The following is a 15,383-nucleotide window of genomic DNA, read 5'->3' on the forward strand; positions in this document are numbered from 1 at the left end:
AAAAATAACTTGTGTTTGCTTGGAGTCTAACTCTACTTGCTATTATACTTTTTTCTAGTCATTCTTTATAGATAGATGTTGCCTTTTGTATAATTTTAATAGTACCTGAAGGTAATAGGTGTATTGCTCAGATGACTATTGATTTATTAATACATTAGTGTAATAATAATATGAACATTTAAAATTAATATATAATTTTGTTCTAGATTAAATTTGTAAACCCTGGTTATTCACTTCTGTGAAAATATTAAGGAATTTGAAAGTCTATGTACTGTCTAATTTTCCCCTTGTGTTCTTTTATATTTTCATGTACTTGTAAAGTCAAAATAGATGTTCTGCAATGGGTAGAGTACCATATTTCATTTCTTGCATGTGAACTTTATTTTATGGGCTCTTCCTCATAGTTCTTCTGAATAGAGAGCATAATTTTTACAGGATTTCTTGCAATAAAAGTGATGATTCTGGTCAGTTGTCTTAGATTATCTTGCTTACTGTGTTTCTTTGGTTTATTCAAGGGCGTTGGGAGTTTCAGTAACAGACTATACATTTGAAGACTGTCAGCTAGCTTTGGCTGAAGGACAACTTCGTCTGCCTTCAGACACATGTCTTTTGGAATTTGCAAAGCTTGTGAGAAGCCTTGGGTGAGCATATACAATATTTATACGTAAGATGCATCTTTATTACATATCTATGTTTATATAGTTTTCCCTCCATGTAACAACATTGCATTTATGAATATATATGGAATGTTGTCATATTACAATTGGGGAAACACTAATACAAAATTAAACCAATACCATTGTCCACTTGCAAGCAGCACCTCTAGATCCTAATGAGTAGGTTGTAAAATTCATATTTTCAGTCTGACAGGTGACCAGAGTGTGTCTGAAGTGTTTGTTCCTGACAGAACTAGAAAGACTCCTCCTGAAGAGGATTAGGAGTACTGTGGGATTCCTAACACTTAATAGAGTTAACAGTCAATTGCCCTTTCCTGCGACATCTGTGAAGGGAGAACAGTGCTGCCATAGCAGTTTTGTGACTGGATTAACATCATAATAGTGAGGGCAGAGGGGTCACCCTTTCCCAAGAAGCACAAAGAAGTGGTTGATATTTTGAGTAGGTTACTGCTAGATGGACTTTCTAATGAAACTGTAGCTTTGTATACACAGTGTACAAAGTTCTCTGTTCTCATAGCTTCAGTTCTCTCTGGCTTTACCTTTCAGGAAAGCTTCAGCAAACAGTGGAAAAAAAGCACATAAATCAAACAGTAGGACTTGTTGCTGCTGTTTCCAAGTTTTTCTCCTGTTTCTCCTCTCATCCTATTGAATAACTGCAAACTAAAATTACAGCCTATTAACTGCTTTAATATATAAACAGCCTTTTCCATTTTTTGTCTCCTCACCTGAAAGTATAGAGCGTAGTTTCATGTGTCCATTCTGTACTTTATTTCTTTTTACTGATTTTTCCTTCATCTTCCAGCTTGTGTACATAAATGAAAAAAAGAAGAGAAAGATCTATTGGAGAACAACGAATGTAAAACAGCATACATAATGCATTCAGATGACAAGCATATATTAATTCATTGTTGGGACCTTCATCTGAAAAGACTTCCAGTAGAATAGGAGAGACTTCTAAGGGGAAATAAAGATTCCTGCTTTGTTCCAAAGGCTCTGAATGTACAGTACTAAAAAAAACCCAAACAAAACAAACACACACAAAAAACCAACCACCCATGTCTCTTACTATGCAGTTGATAATCCCAGGATTCAGTTTAATCCTCTTGTTAAATTCTCTGGCTTCTGTCTGCTCAATTTAAAGCTGTTCTTTCAAATTATGCTTTTCTGGGTTTTTGTTTTGGCCTCTAAAGCAATTATGTGCTTTTGTGAGTGAGGTTTCCCACAACCCAAAAGTTCTCTGTCTGGTTTGAGCAATTGTACATTGGTGAAATGTTATCCTGTCTTGATTTGGATGTGTGCCAGTAAGAAGGCTATTACAATGGTATTTTTTCTGGCACAATTGGATGAAGATTGTAATATGACTTCATTTCTAACACACATTTGGCGATGCAGTCATTTTACTGTTTATTCAAAGGTTTTGAGGCCAGGAAGGCATTAAGATCATCCAGTAACATCCCTAAATAACTGGAACAGTAAATTTTATCCAATGTATTTTGCATCTAGTCTTAATACTCATTTTTGAGCAATGGCATACCTTTAAGGTAACATCCAGTTTTAAATGCAAAATTTTTATAGTAAGGCAAATCCAGACTTCTTGTTGTTTTAGATTCTTTGAAATCAAGTTACCCCTCATTTTGCTACAATGGAGAGTTACTTCTATTCATGTTATGTATCTACAGGATTCATTAACACTGTCTGTAAAATTTGCTTAGTATGTGCTCAGCTGGATGGTGTCCAGTCCAGAAGCTGCATGGCTACAGTAGTGAGTTCTCATGCTTATCTAATGAAGAGTTTGGGCTCTGTTAAGACAGTTAAGGCAGCTGTGACAGCTGCCAGGTCACAGTGGGCTGAAACTCAGCTGCCTCGTGCTGAATTCTGTGGTAAAATGACTGCTGTATCAATGAGATCAGTTGATCACGGTCTCATCTTCTCAAATTCTGCATTCATTAGTCCTCAAGCAGTTATGCTTCTGTTGAGCCTGATAATCTGTGTCTGACCAATGAGCTGATTACTAAGTTATATGCAATTTATTGTAGCTTTCATGCACTGTAAATCCTCTGCTTCCTTTGATCTATTCCACAATTAATTACCCCACTGTTTAAAGTGATTCTCTATTTGTAGTTTTACTGGATCTACTATCATGTTCTAAATATTGAAACTTGTTTAAATTTTGTGCCTTATTATAGACCTCTTTGGATATCTTCTTCAGAAAGTGTTAATACAGTCTAATTAAGTCTTTATTTTTTTTGAGATGTTTTATGAGTTGCTTTAGGGTAGTTGCCTGCAAGGAAATCTTTAAGTTCTGATTTGAATTGATTTGTTCGTATTGTCTCAAACTTCTGTTCATTCTAATTCCTGCACTCACTTTGCCCCTGAACTAGAAGGATCTCCTAGCCTTAATTGTTGTTCCCCTTTCTTGTGGAACTGTGGCCTTTTAGGCCATCAGTAGCTCCTTAGAGAATTCACAGTTTTCAGTCAAATGGTTTTCTAATTTTTTTTTAGTTGTGATTAATCTCAGTTTTAATCAGCTATCTCCTCTCAATAAATAAAAAGGCACCAAATGTAGTACATTGCAACCCAAAGCAGAAATTGTTTAGTGACTGTGTTCTGCTATGTTAGATGAGGCTTATAAAGATCATCTGTTTGCTTATCCCATGCTTGGTTGTTTGTTTTTGTTTTTTTCTAACTGATCTCTTTTCTCTTGCTTTCTGTCTACCCTTTAGTTTGTTAACATTCAGTACTCTGTTTCTGCATTATTTACTTAATTGCTTCCTGGCTGTTTTTTCCCAAATCTTTTGCTTCCTAGGTAAGATTTGGAACATCTAGCAAGGGTGGATGTCTCTTGCATCCTTCTGTTTTAGTCACTTTTCTACTTCCTGATTTTTCTTATTCATTTCAAGTCTTCTGGGCAAATATTCTTTAAAAATAGAGATTTTTCATCCTTTTTTTCTCTAAATTTTTTTTTGGAGGCTAGGCAGCACAGGATGGCACATCATCTCTTCCAGTATGGTAGTTGGCTTCTGCTTTGTGCTTCAAAAAGCAGTAAGTATAGAAAGTACAGCAAGAACATAATACAAGATCATGGTGAATATGCATTTTACGTGTATACTTGTGGCATGTGATTTGGTTTGGCAGGCTCTTGATCTAGTGAATGTATTTAGTACAGAGACTCTGAGGCTCTTTGAGATTCTTTGTAATTCGCACTAAAGATAGCATGGCTTTGCTGATGATGTCCCCTTCTTTTAAAAGGTATGGTTTGCACCAAATCATCTTTTTCAGGTCAGCTTTCAGAAAAATCCCCTGTTCTTGCATTCTAGATTTCTTAGCTTTCTCAGTAGGATTACTCTTAGTCAGTAATTGTTATCTTTAACAATGGGCAGCAATTTATTTTTGAATTCTTTTTGGATCTTTAACTATCTCCTTTGCTTTTCTGAGCCTGAGTATAATTGGTGTCTTGTACCTATGTGATGGCTACTAGTGATGTCTGCCCTGGAAGAATGTTCTATAACCTTAGCAAGCCTGCACGGTTTACCCCTTTACGCGCTCCCTGGCCCTAGTGAAAGTCAGTGTTAGTAAACCTGCTTGTGTTGAATCAATTTTGCTGTCTCTTAAAAGCCATAGTATTTTGGTAAGAAAGACCTGAATTAAATAGAAGTTCCATTTTGACCATTACTTTCCAATCTTATCTCATCCCAGTTGGCCATGAGGATCCCAGTAGGCAGTACTTCTATAGGCTTGTAAGATTTGCAAGGAGGAGATAATTACCTCAAGGCCTGGTGCCTGTCTATTCTTGCTCAACAGCTTTTACCATCCAGACTACAATGCAAACTTCTGCTGTCCATGTGTGCCTGAAATGGTGTTCCAGACTGTAGGTAGGGCTTTGCATCCCCAGAGTAATAACCCCTCACAGCTAACAGTGCCATGACTTCAGAGTGGTCAGAGATCATCTATAACAAGAAGAAACCTCTGGAGGATGTTGTCTGTCTGCATTCATGATAAAAGTGGTACTGTCCATTACAGGAGGTGATCACGGATCAGCCTTAACACAGTAAATACCAACCATGCTAGCTCCTGCGTTGTGGATCAAGGCAGGGCGTGCCAGAGTATTCAAAAGGTCCGTTTTGCAGATGTTCAGTATCCTTTCTTCACTATGACAAGAAGTTGCACTGAAGTACATCAGCAGACAGAAAACTGTATTGTGCTTTTCGGCCCTAGGGCATGTTTCTCTGAGCTTGCAGTTTACAGTAGCTAGCTACAAGATCCAGCTGTTCTTATGCAACTTCCAGCTCTGTGAGACACTAGAAGGTTTTTTGGCAGGTTCCCAGCATGCAAGAAAGGAGTTTGTTTTCAAATAGTCAAATGCAGCTAAAACTGGCTTTAAGGAGGTAAGACTTTCTAAAAATAGTGGTTATTATGCTGAAAATACCCTACCTTCAGGGATCTGGTTTTCCTTGTGAAGTCTGCTGTGAAGGATTTAATGTTCAGAGCAGTTAATCTTGAAAAACGTCCTTTCCATCTTTAGGGATTCAGGAATTACTTTTTGTTCTCTTTAGTGTGCATTGGCCTAAAAAGTGAAGCAAAACACCACTACAGCAAATAATGTTATATATCATAAAGCCCAGATCCTGCTTGGAAGCCATTAGGCAAGCAAGCATGATCTCATGAGCAAAGACATCCACTGTTGGCTTTCTAGCCTTTATAGCCTCCAATGGGATAAAAGTAATGATTTTAAAGGAATTGAGACGTTCAAACCATTTCACATTGGTTCAGAACCTATTGTGGGATTTGGAACACTTGGCTTCAAAAGACTTCAGCATAGTAGGTCATGATCATCCACACATCAGTTACTTTCTGATTCTGAAAGGACTAGAGTGAAGTGAGCACACCTTGGATTGCCAGAAGTACAATGCAGTCGTACTCAAGCTGAAGCAGTAAGTTTGCCTCACTGATCCATGTACTCTTTTTGACATTGGCTCACTGACATCTCTTTGTATATTTACAAAACCCAAACCACAAGATGCCTGTAAGATTCGTGGTAGGTCATGCTACTTTCTGTACAAGGTTTTGCCTTCAAACTTTTTAGCTTTTCATACTTAATCAACTGGTGAAGAGGAGATCTTACAAGTCTAAAATACTACTCACCAAACAAGTACTCCCTAAGTTCTAGAAGGTGAATTTTGAGTTGATTCACTGCAAATCAAATCTCTCTGATTTAGAGACAGATGTTAGACTGCGTATTCTGTCAGTAGCAGCTTATCTCAAGGGAGGAGTCGGATGCCAGCTGTCCTTATCCCACAGTTAAAATCCATTTCGGCTTCTGCAGTGGGGATGTATTATCTGTGGACACCTCTTACATGTAATCTTGCATGTGAGAAGCTGAGTTCTGTGTGTGTCTTAAATCCTCCATGTATTCCTTCATCATTGTTCTTGATACTTTTCTACTTGATGGAAAACAAATGTTTGCAGGGGAGTGTTTTGCTGCTCTTTCTATACTGTCTAGGACCAAAACAAGATGGGTGCTTTAATGCCAGGATGGAGAACATATGTTCTGTAGGGACCATGGGTTTCTAGAATAATTCTTGCACGTTCAGGTGTCATAATTCAGAAATACAGGGCTTGGTGGTGTTTAGTTAGTACACTTTCGGTAAGTCAGTTTGGGTGACACCAGACAGCATAGTAGTTGTATTTTCACTAAAAGCAGTGATTTTTAGAAAGGCTCATTTCGGCAAGCGATCAAGGTCTGGAGCTGATGTATCAGATAATCTTCCTATTAGAAATGCTCTTATCTTTTTTCAGAAGCTCCTGAGAATGCTGATATTAAGTATTTTATTCACTCTTGTAACTGAGTGGAAGCTGCTGAGGCGTCCCAGCTGCAGTCTGGTAACAACCCTGGTGTGAGCTTGTGAGCTCTGTAAATAAGTGCTTTTCCTTGCCTGCAGCAGCAAACAGCAAGACAGGCAACTGCAGAAGGATATTGTAGAAGACTTTATTGGCTTCTTTTGTCTTCAGACTAGAAAGCTTGGATGCCTGCGTGAGACTAAATCAGTTCAGAAGGAACCTACTGATCAAGATTTGGTTGATGTTGTATTAGGGAGGGAATTTACTTTTCCTCACATACTCGCAGCACCATTTATTATATTCATAGTAAGACTTTATTTTTTGCAAAGCAAAAACAGGAAGCTTGACTTGGGGTGGGGGGGACACACCAAAAAAAAAAAAAAAAAAAACCCCAAAAACCCCAACCCAGAACAGAACAAAAAGCAAACCCAAACCAACAACCATGCAGTAGATATCTGCATAAATACAAGGCTGTTCATTCATCAGTCAAAATCTGGTTTTGCAATCAGAAGGACTGAGGGAATTTCTGTAGTTGTATTAACTGCTGTAACTTTGGGTAACCTCATAATGGTATCCAACTCCAGACTGAATGTGAAAAATGAGGACTGACTAACAGGATTAACAGTATAATCGCTATTATGTAATCCCTGATTTCTTCTAGGCAAGATGCATCAGGTCTTTCCTGTTCAGTGACATTAGTAAATTTGGAAACGTAATTGGTTTATGTTACTGTCCTCCAATACAGCCATATTCAGGTGACCTAAATCCCACCTAGTTCTCCATGCCTGGTATCTATTAGCTAGTTCCAGACTGTTTTTCTGGTTCATATTGAACTGCGTACACATACAGTTTATAATCAAGGTAGAATAAAGGACACAAGTTTATGGTCAGGGCTCCTATCCCTTGCAGTAATTTCTAATACAGTTCAAGAGCTAACAGGAGCCTTAAAATTACAGAAATATATTATTTTATAATGAAGTTGCTTGGTAATTCTGATTCCATATTTTGTAATGTTTTACACCATTATCATCCATTGCTTCATTTGGTATATTGAAATCTGTATTCTTAAAACTGGGTTTATTTTTAAAATGTGCAAAAATAATATGCTTTCTAGGCTGAAGCCAGAAACACTGGAAGATGATCTTGATAAATATGCTGCAAGTGCCATGAAAATGAAAAAAGAAAAGGTTGATCTTAAAGAATTTTCAGCATACTTGGAATTTCCAGTTTCTCACACATTAGAAAATATGTTTGCACTTTTTGATGAGGTAAGAAAGAACATCATGTTTAAAAATTGTATTACTTTTGGTAAACTCTGCTTTAGCCTAATTCTGTTCCCGTTGAATCCACTGAGCTCTGATTCAGGCCAGTGCTGAGTGCTTTTGACCATTCCATCACAGTATTTGCCTACTGCATTTGGCTTTCAGTAAGGTAAGAGCACCTATCATCAATTAAATAAAGTATTCCTTCAGGTAGAAGTTAAAAGGAGTATCAGCTGGACAAAAGTGATTTTCTTTCTAGATGCAAAATATGAAGAGGAGAAAGATGGGTTCAGGCTAAACCTCTGCTGCTGCTTGTTGCAACTGAATACAATGCCTATTAGCTGATATTTCATTCACTTCGTAAATAAATCACTTGTTCTTCTAGGATGCCTGAAACCTGAAGGACCTGGGAACGTGGCTCATGAGCCAGTTTTTCATTCCTCTGGCAACCAGTCAGAATGGGGAAATGACTATTATCTTTGGATGAGGTGCGGTTTGGACCAGGAGGTGGATAGGTCCACAGTGTTCTCTCTTAGACCAGAGAGCAGATGTTATGTATTCAGGGTTTAAATTAGGCTACCTTGCCCTCTGGTTCTCGAGTTTTAATTTCAACCCGGTAATTCAGATGGTTTAATGTAAAAATCATAGGCAAATGAAGGGTGACAGTAGCAGCACTGTCTTCTAAGAGCCTTTGAATTATGACTTCTGACTGAGATTCTGAGAAGGGCCTGCAGAGCTTTGATGACCCGGGTTCTTGCCCTGACGTAGCTCCATTTCAGTGAGACTTTTTTGGATTGGCATACGTAATAATATTTCTGAATATTCTGCACCTCTAACCACTGTTAGCTATTTATGAAAGTTATCAGACAAATTGCAGTGTTTTGAGGTGAGGTTTTCCTTCACAGAATGAAGATGGCATAATTGACATTCGGGAATTTGTCATTGCTCTGTCAGTTGTCTGTAAGCCATCCAAAACTCTGGAAACAATTCAGTTGGCATTTCAGGTAAGCAGCCTTTTCCTCTGTGTCATTTACTTATTTTTAGAAATTAATACTGCCACTAGACTTAACAGAAGCTTATTTCACGTGCCCTTTTAATGCTTAATTAAATTTTAAAATAACATTAATGGAAAGTTAGATTAAGAGGTCATGTTCAGAGGGAATGCACTGCAAATTTAAATTGTGTAAAATTATGGAAGTTTGCAGTTTGAAATTGTTCTCTGTGGAACTCTGTAGAATAATTTTCAGCACGTTGAGTCTCAAACCTGAAGTCCTTTGTACTGATTTAACTAAAGGCTAGTGAGTTGTGCTTACTACTTTCATAATGTTTCAATCAAAACTTATTTTTCAAGTTAATACAATATTTTAAAACTTCCCTACATGTTAATAGAGATTAATTTTCTTTTACCCACTTTTATCTTCTTGGTAAGATTTTTCTTCCCTCCTAGTCTTACCACGTTTCTGTGTTGGTCCTGCAGTCTCTGCCCAGACTTTATGCTTCCCAGAAGCACTCCTGATATTGTTCTAGCCTCAGTGGTTTGTTGTAGGATCAGCATAGATGGTTAATACAGGCTGTTTTTGGAAAGTAACAGCAGCAATACTTAATGTTTGCTATTCCGGTGGGTTTATGTGACACCTTGTTTTATTACTTTTAAATTAATTTATTTCAATATTGCTGTTTCAACATGCAAACTGATGCATCCTGCCTTATCTTCCCCCTTTGCCTTGAACTCACATGGTCTTCAGAGTTGCTGAAATGGAAGAGTGCTAACTCTTGATGCTGTCTTCAGTAGTGAATGCATGGAGCTGAGAACATTCAATTGCATGTTAATACATGGCAGCCTTATTTTCTGAGGAGTTGTTTTCAGGTTCTTCAGCATACCTGTATTATTCTCCTAACTATGTTCCTAAAGAAATGAGGCTCCTGTGATTGTTCAGTGTTCACATCTATAGTTCTTACCCTTTGGCCAGTATCAAACATATTTGACAAAGGAGGAAGGAACAATGTTTAGTTCCAACAAATACTGGGGGAAATCTGCCTCTAATAGCTGCTGTTACTGCTGCTTCTGAGGGAAAAGTAGAAAGGTGCCTGCCCTTACGTATTCCATTTGATCTATATAATGGCATAGAGAAATGGTCAGGTGCTGTTTGGTCAGCTCTGTGTTTTCATACTAAATGAACAAGCTCAAAGTAAACTTGAAGGTGGCATCTTAGTGTTAAACAGTCTTGTCTCTGAATACCGCTGAAATTCCAGTGGTTAGGCATGTAAACATAGGGGTGGTTTTTTTTCCAAATATATCAAGCTTTATTTTGAAAGCATACACAGGTGAACTGGTAATCAATGCTATCTTTTACCCAGAGTAACCAGAAATCCATAGTAGATCACATCAATCTGAGAGCAACTTAGAATTTCCAATGCAAAACTGAAGTTTTGCATAATGTCTTAGTGTGGTGCTGTTTATAGGAGTTAACATTCAGCTTTGCAATGATTTATCTTGCTGCCTTGATTCATAGCTGTACCAGTCAGAAAATGGAACTATAACAGAAGAGGATTTAGCTCATATTCTGAAGACTGCCATGGGTGTGTCACAAATTAATGTTACGCATCTTTTTAGAGCTGTAGATGAAGAAGAAAAAGGAGAGATTACATATGGTAAGTATTCTAAGTGGATCTGAAATGTCATAAAATGTCCAAGTTGTCTGAACTTGTGTTGATTACCAAACCAGGTATATTCTTCTTAAATGTTACCTTTTTAGTTGTTAACTTTAATAATAAAAGCACTGCGGACAAAGTAAGTTTGTTTTTTAAAAAATATTTGTTTCACCTGTAATTTCAAATATCATGTTTACATGTTTTCAGGGTTTTTTCTTTTCATGTCAAGTCAGGCAATACTTGGATTGGCTCTTCTAGCATATTCTGTTCTGTGACTTCTGTGTATGTGAATATGTATTTTTAAGAAATCTTTCTTAGTTCTGTCCGACTTCTATAATAATTTCTCAGCCTGTTTGAAAATAAGTCACAAGTGTGGGAGGGGGAAATGAGGGAGTATTAACCAGGCTGCTCAATATGTAGCCTGTAATGCAGGTGATATGGAGGCGAGAAAGTTGCATTTGAAAAATTGAGATCTGGGTGAATAGATTATGCTGGGAATCAAAGTACTTGTGTGTTACCCCAGATTCTTCATGTTTTATGCAGTAAGGCCCTAAATTTAGTTGTATCATTTAAATATGAGCTGAGCTGTTGATAGCCAACATATCACGTATCTCCAGCAGAAGTGCTTATGACATGCCCTGTTTTAGTGGTTTTCCTTCAGGATAATGAGTATGTATTTCATTTGTAAAAAATCTTACAAGTTAAGACATAGGTGTTAGTAAATTGCAATTTCTACACTAGTAATCCCCGTGTTTCAGTCATACAATATGTATGTAAAGTTTCAACTACAGAACTATTTTAGTTATTGGAATGAGAATCGTTGCCGCTGCTGTCCCCTTTTCCTGACTGTTACATCTTTCCTTCTTCATTCCTGCTGTACTACCCCTTTCCTTTCTGTACCTCTCGTCTGTCATGGCCTAGCATTTCCATGTCCATTCTATGTTACTGCCTATCTCTCTTGCTCCTTGTTGTTTCCCAACTTATTTGGGTGGTGTCCCAGTTCTTCTTCTCCTTCCCACACCCTCCATCACCAGCTTCAAAAATACCAGCACAGAATCTAAGCTGGTAAGCCTAGCAGAACTCCAATTTTGGCACACTTTATTGTTTGAGAATAGGTAAATTTGAAATTGTGTACAAGTGAACTCAGACCAGTTTATGAGTTACCAAAGAATTCGTATTGTAATATCTATCTTTAATAGTACTTAGTTGCATTGAAATCTGCACTTTACACCTGGGTGGTTGTGGTGTGTTCCCATCACAAGAAAATCTGGACCACTGGGCCCCAGCAGTGGCCACTGAAGTGCTTAGCTCTCATTTTCACTATTCTATTTCCTGCAGTCAAGCTTAGCCTTTTGTAAGGCTATGCAAAGTAGGATGACGTTTACATCCCTTCTTTGAAACTTTTCTTGAATTTTCTTCTGAGAGAAGTGCTCGATTTATATTATAAACATTGCACTGAGATTTTAATGTGTCCGAAAGCTTAATAGTAAGAATAAATGTCCAATTTATTGTGGTAGAGAATTAGAAGAAAGCTTTTGGTATTGCATTTCTATCTTGAAAGTTCTTGCCATAAATATTCAATCTCTTGCTTTTCCTGAGAATATGTGCAACCTTCCACACACTTAATTTGTTGCACTTAAATACTGAGAAAGGCGAGGCGGAAAATTTGCAAACTACACCTTTTCTGAAGGCATTGTCCGGACAAGTTCCGAGAAATCAAAACTTTGTATCTGGCAGAAGAGTACTGACTTTACTTTGGATACACACAGCAGAGGGGTCTGCTCAAAAGCTCCTTCTTTCTAGGGTGCTAGAATGTGAAGCAGGAATATTAAGTCTTCAGTTTTACTTGTAAGAACAAAAAAATAAAGTATCCGAAGTATCAAACCTGAAGTGCTGCATGTATAGCAGAGTCCTTGAAGCCCGTGATCTCATCCCAAAGGAGAAGCTCAGGTTGCAGGTAATCAGCACAAACAATAGCAAAATTGAGATTTTTATAATTACATTGATAATGTTGGATCTGAATTGTTAGAAGTCTGGATTTTAGTTGCATGTTTGAAAACATACTAGTTGCCAAAGATTCGTGTATTGTTTCGGTTCTCTTAAGCAGTATGCTGTTGGTGTAACTGTTTAGGTGCACCTTGATTCCAAAGCTCATCCTTTGACCATAGAGAGAGGCAAGATTTCTCAGTCTTAAGACACAATTCTGGAGAGTTTGAATAGGTTCTGTAGGTGGGCATTGCAAATTCTAGGGAACTGTCCACCTGCTCTTGATACACAAGTGATGAATTTGAAAGTGTTCTGAAGACTCTGCCTTGCTTGCTGGTAACAAGAAGAAAGGGGATTGGAAGTATTGTGATTATCCATATGGATGAACATTCAGAGAAGGAAGAATTATTTGTTCTTTAAAAATGTAGTATCCTTACCTGTATTAACTACAGGATTGTCCTATTAAGTTCCTGTACACTAAAGTAACTTGTAGCTGAGGGGGAACAAAAATGGAGCTTCATGAACTCACAGCTTCCATCAGGAGCATCAAGTAGAGGGGAGGGTATTGCAAAGGCAGGAGAAAAACCTCGAAGTTCTTGTACATATGCATATTTAATGCAATAGTATAGACAGCAGTCCTGAATAACTCCACTTTGGGTTCCTTCCTTCTTTGGTCTCTTTCCTTTTAGTAGGGGCAGGAGGCAAAATTACTTTTTTTCCCAAGTAAATGACTATGGTGATCTTCTTCAGTCTAATGCTTCACAATTGCTTTAAGCTTGAGCTCCAGGATGAGACCTGTGATTAGAAGTAATGCTGGAATAGCTCATTCTTCCTACATCACCTTGTCTTACGTTTCTGATGAGGCAAATAGGATCCCAAGCACTTTTCTTTGGGCTTTGCTGTTTACAACTTTGATAAATATTCCTTAATATCTTCAGGACTTGTTTCACCAAGACCCAAAATGTCTGCTTACTCAGATCTATCAGAAACATTATCCTGTTCAATTCAGTCCTCCCTGGAACCTGGGGTTTTTAATTTGGATCCAGTGCTGATAAAACATTGAGGGATGGATCCTGGTAACGTTGTCGGGATGCTGAGCTGGATATAGACTGTCGTACTTGTGTGAACAACTGCTTCAAGGGATTTTCTGAACTTATTTTCTGAAAAGATACAGTAGATTTTTGAAGAATTACTTACAACAGCGTCTACAGTAAATATTCTTGTTTCTCATGCAGAAAGTATTATGCTCAATGTGATTGTAAGAGCATCTTTGGTACTGTTAGTAGAAATTTTTTGACTTGTCTTACCTTAGTTGGGCTAACTATCGGGATGACCTTTCCCAAAAAAAGCCTATTTTTTCATGATCACTAATATGATGCACACATGTGTTGTTTAAAGCATCCATGTGAAAAAAGGGAATGCTTTCATGTTCCTGCTGCAGGCCAGAGCCAGTTAAGGCGGATAGCCGATTGCTCTCTCCTTGTTAGCTGCAGAAAGATTATGGGTTCACTGAATGTGCTTAACTGTTTTGATTCTGATGAATCAGTTTGCACTCAGGTGTTTCTAATGTATTATTGCAGCTACTAGCACTGTTAAATATTTTAAATATGAAATAATGTTTTATGTTTCCTTGTTGAAAAAGGTGAGACACATCACGTTCTATACTATGAGATTATTAAGAGTTGAACTTGCATTAAATATTATCAACAGAAAAATTTTTGCTGTATGCATTTTCAGTGTTTAAGATTTTCCCCCTGTTCCAAAGGCTTTATCATTTACATGATCAATCAGCCTGTTATACCTACAGGTTTTTCAGCATAGATGATAGTGTTGCTTTTCATGGCCTGAACATTATCAGCTTTGGACGCTACAGGGTCCAAAATACTTTAGATTCCTATAGGCTGCAGATAAAGGATACCCACTTCTTTGTTTGTGGAAGGATGAAGTTATGTCTACTGTATTGTCCCCACCTATCCCTTTGCAACAGTTCAGAGGCAGGGTTGACCTACAACTTCAGTGCCCCTGTGAGCCAAGTGCCATTCCCTTGCCCTTTGCAATGTTGAGAAAAACACACTGTCTCAAACAGAAGAGGGTGGTGGAGCAGAAAAGCTGTGGTAGTTCCTTTTTCCACACCAGCCCAGTTGTACCGGGAGGAACTGGGCTTTGCTCCTCTGAAAGGCTGCTTCAGCTGTCATCTGTGCTGCTCCCAGGGGACTCACAGCATCACCTGGTGATGAGCTCCTCTGGCTTAGCACAGTGAATTTGAGTGGGCTGTGTGCGATACACTGTAGGTGACTGAGTTAGTGGTAATGTTCACATCCAGCCTCTTCCAGTGTCAGTTAACATAAGAATAGCTTCTTATGACTTGGATCCTGTACAGTAGCTTGTATTCAAGCCATGTCTGAATAAACAGTCATATGGGCAAATTGTGACAAGGCTTCAATGCATGATTTTTCACACAAAATGTAACTGCTCCCCCAAGAACTAATCTTGCACTTTTTATTGTCTTATTAGTATCCATCATTAAAATAATTTTTTCATAATGTGCTATAAAATAATTACCTTATCACAATGTTGTTATCTAAAATACCTAAAATATTAGGAATTTTGAAATGCTGAAATCTTTTAAGTGGAAGGCAGCAATAACAGGTGCTGTTAGGTTGAAGAGAATTATGAGAGCAAAGCTTTAAAGGGCATGTTTGCAAAAGACTTCCCAGGTTTTAAGAAGTGACTACTCTTGCTGCTCCTTGTTTCTCAGCTGGGGGAACCTCTGCCCTTCCTTCCACCAGTAAACAGTGAGATGCTATGTCAGGGCCTGTGGTGCTCCTCATGCATTTTAATGAAAATCTGAGCCTGTTTACCCCTTCACAGTACAAGCTAAGCTCTGGTCTGAAGTGTTCTAAGAGGTCTTAGATAACTCTTTGTGGTATCTTGGCTCTGGGGATGTGGTGAACTTCTGCTGAGAAGC

General features: G+C 38.0%; 1 protein-coding gene across 1 annotated transcript in view; it reads left to right on the forward strand.

Moving 5' to 3' along the window:
* The window catches only part of LPCAT1 (lysophosphatidylcholine acyltransferase 1), a 60,641-nt gene that overhangs the window by 44,206 nt on the left and 1,052 nt on the right, over positions 1-15,383 (forward strand). Inside the window, exons 10-13 of the mRNA XM_064443222.1 lie at positions 516-641; positions 7,630-7,783; positions 8,683-8,781; positions 10,291-10,429. Coding sequence (XP_064299292.1) covers positions 516-641; positions 7,630-7,783; positions 8,683-8,781; positions 10,291-10,429 — 518 coding nt within the window. The remainder of the gene's footprint in view (positions 1-515; positions 642-7,629; positions 7,784-8,682; positions 8,782-10,290; positions 10,430-15,383) is intronic.

The sequence above is a fragment of the Phalacrocorax carbo genome, chromosome 2 (assembly GCF_963921805.1).
Source record: "Phalacrocorax carbo chromosome 2, bPhaCar2.1, whole genome shotgun sequence".
NCBI lineage: Eukaryota > Metazoa > Chordata > Aves > Suliformes > Phalacrocoracidae > Phalacrocorax > Phalacrocorax carbo.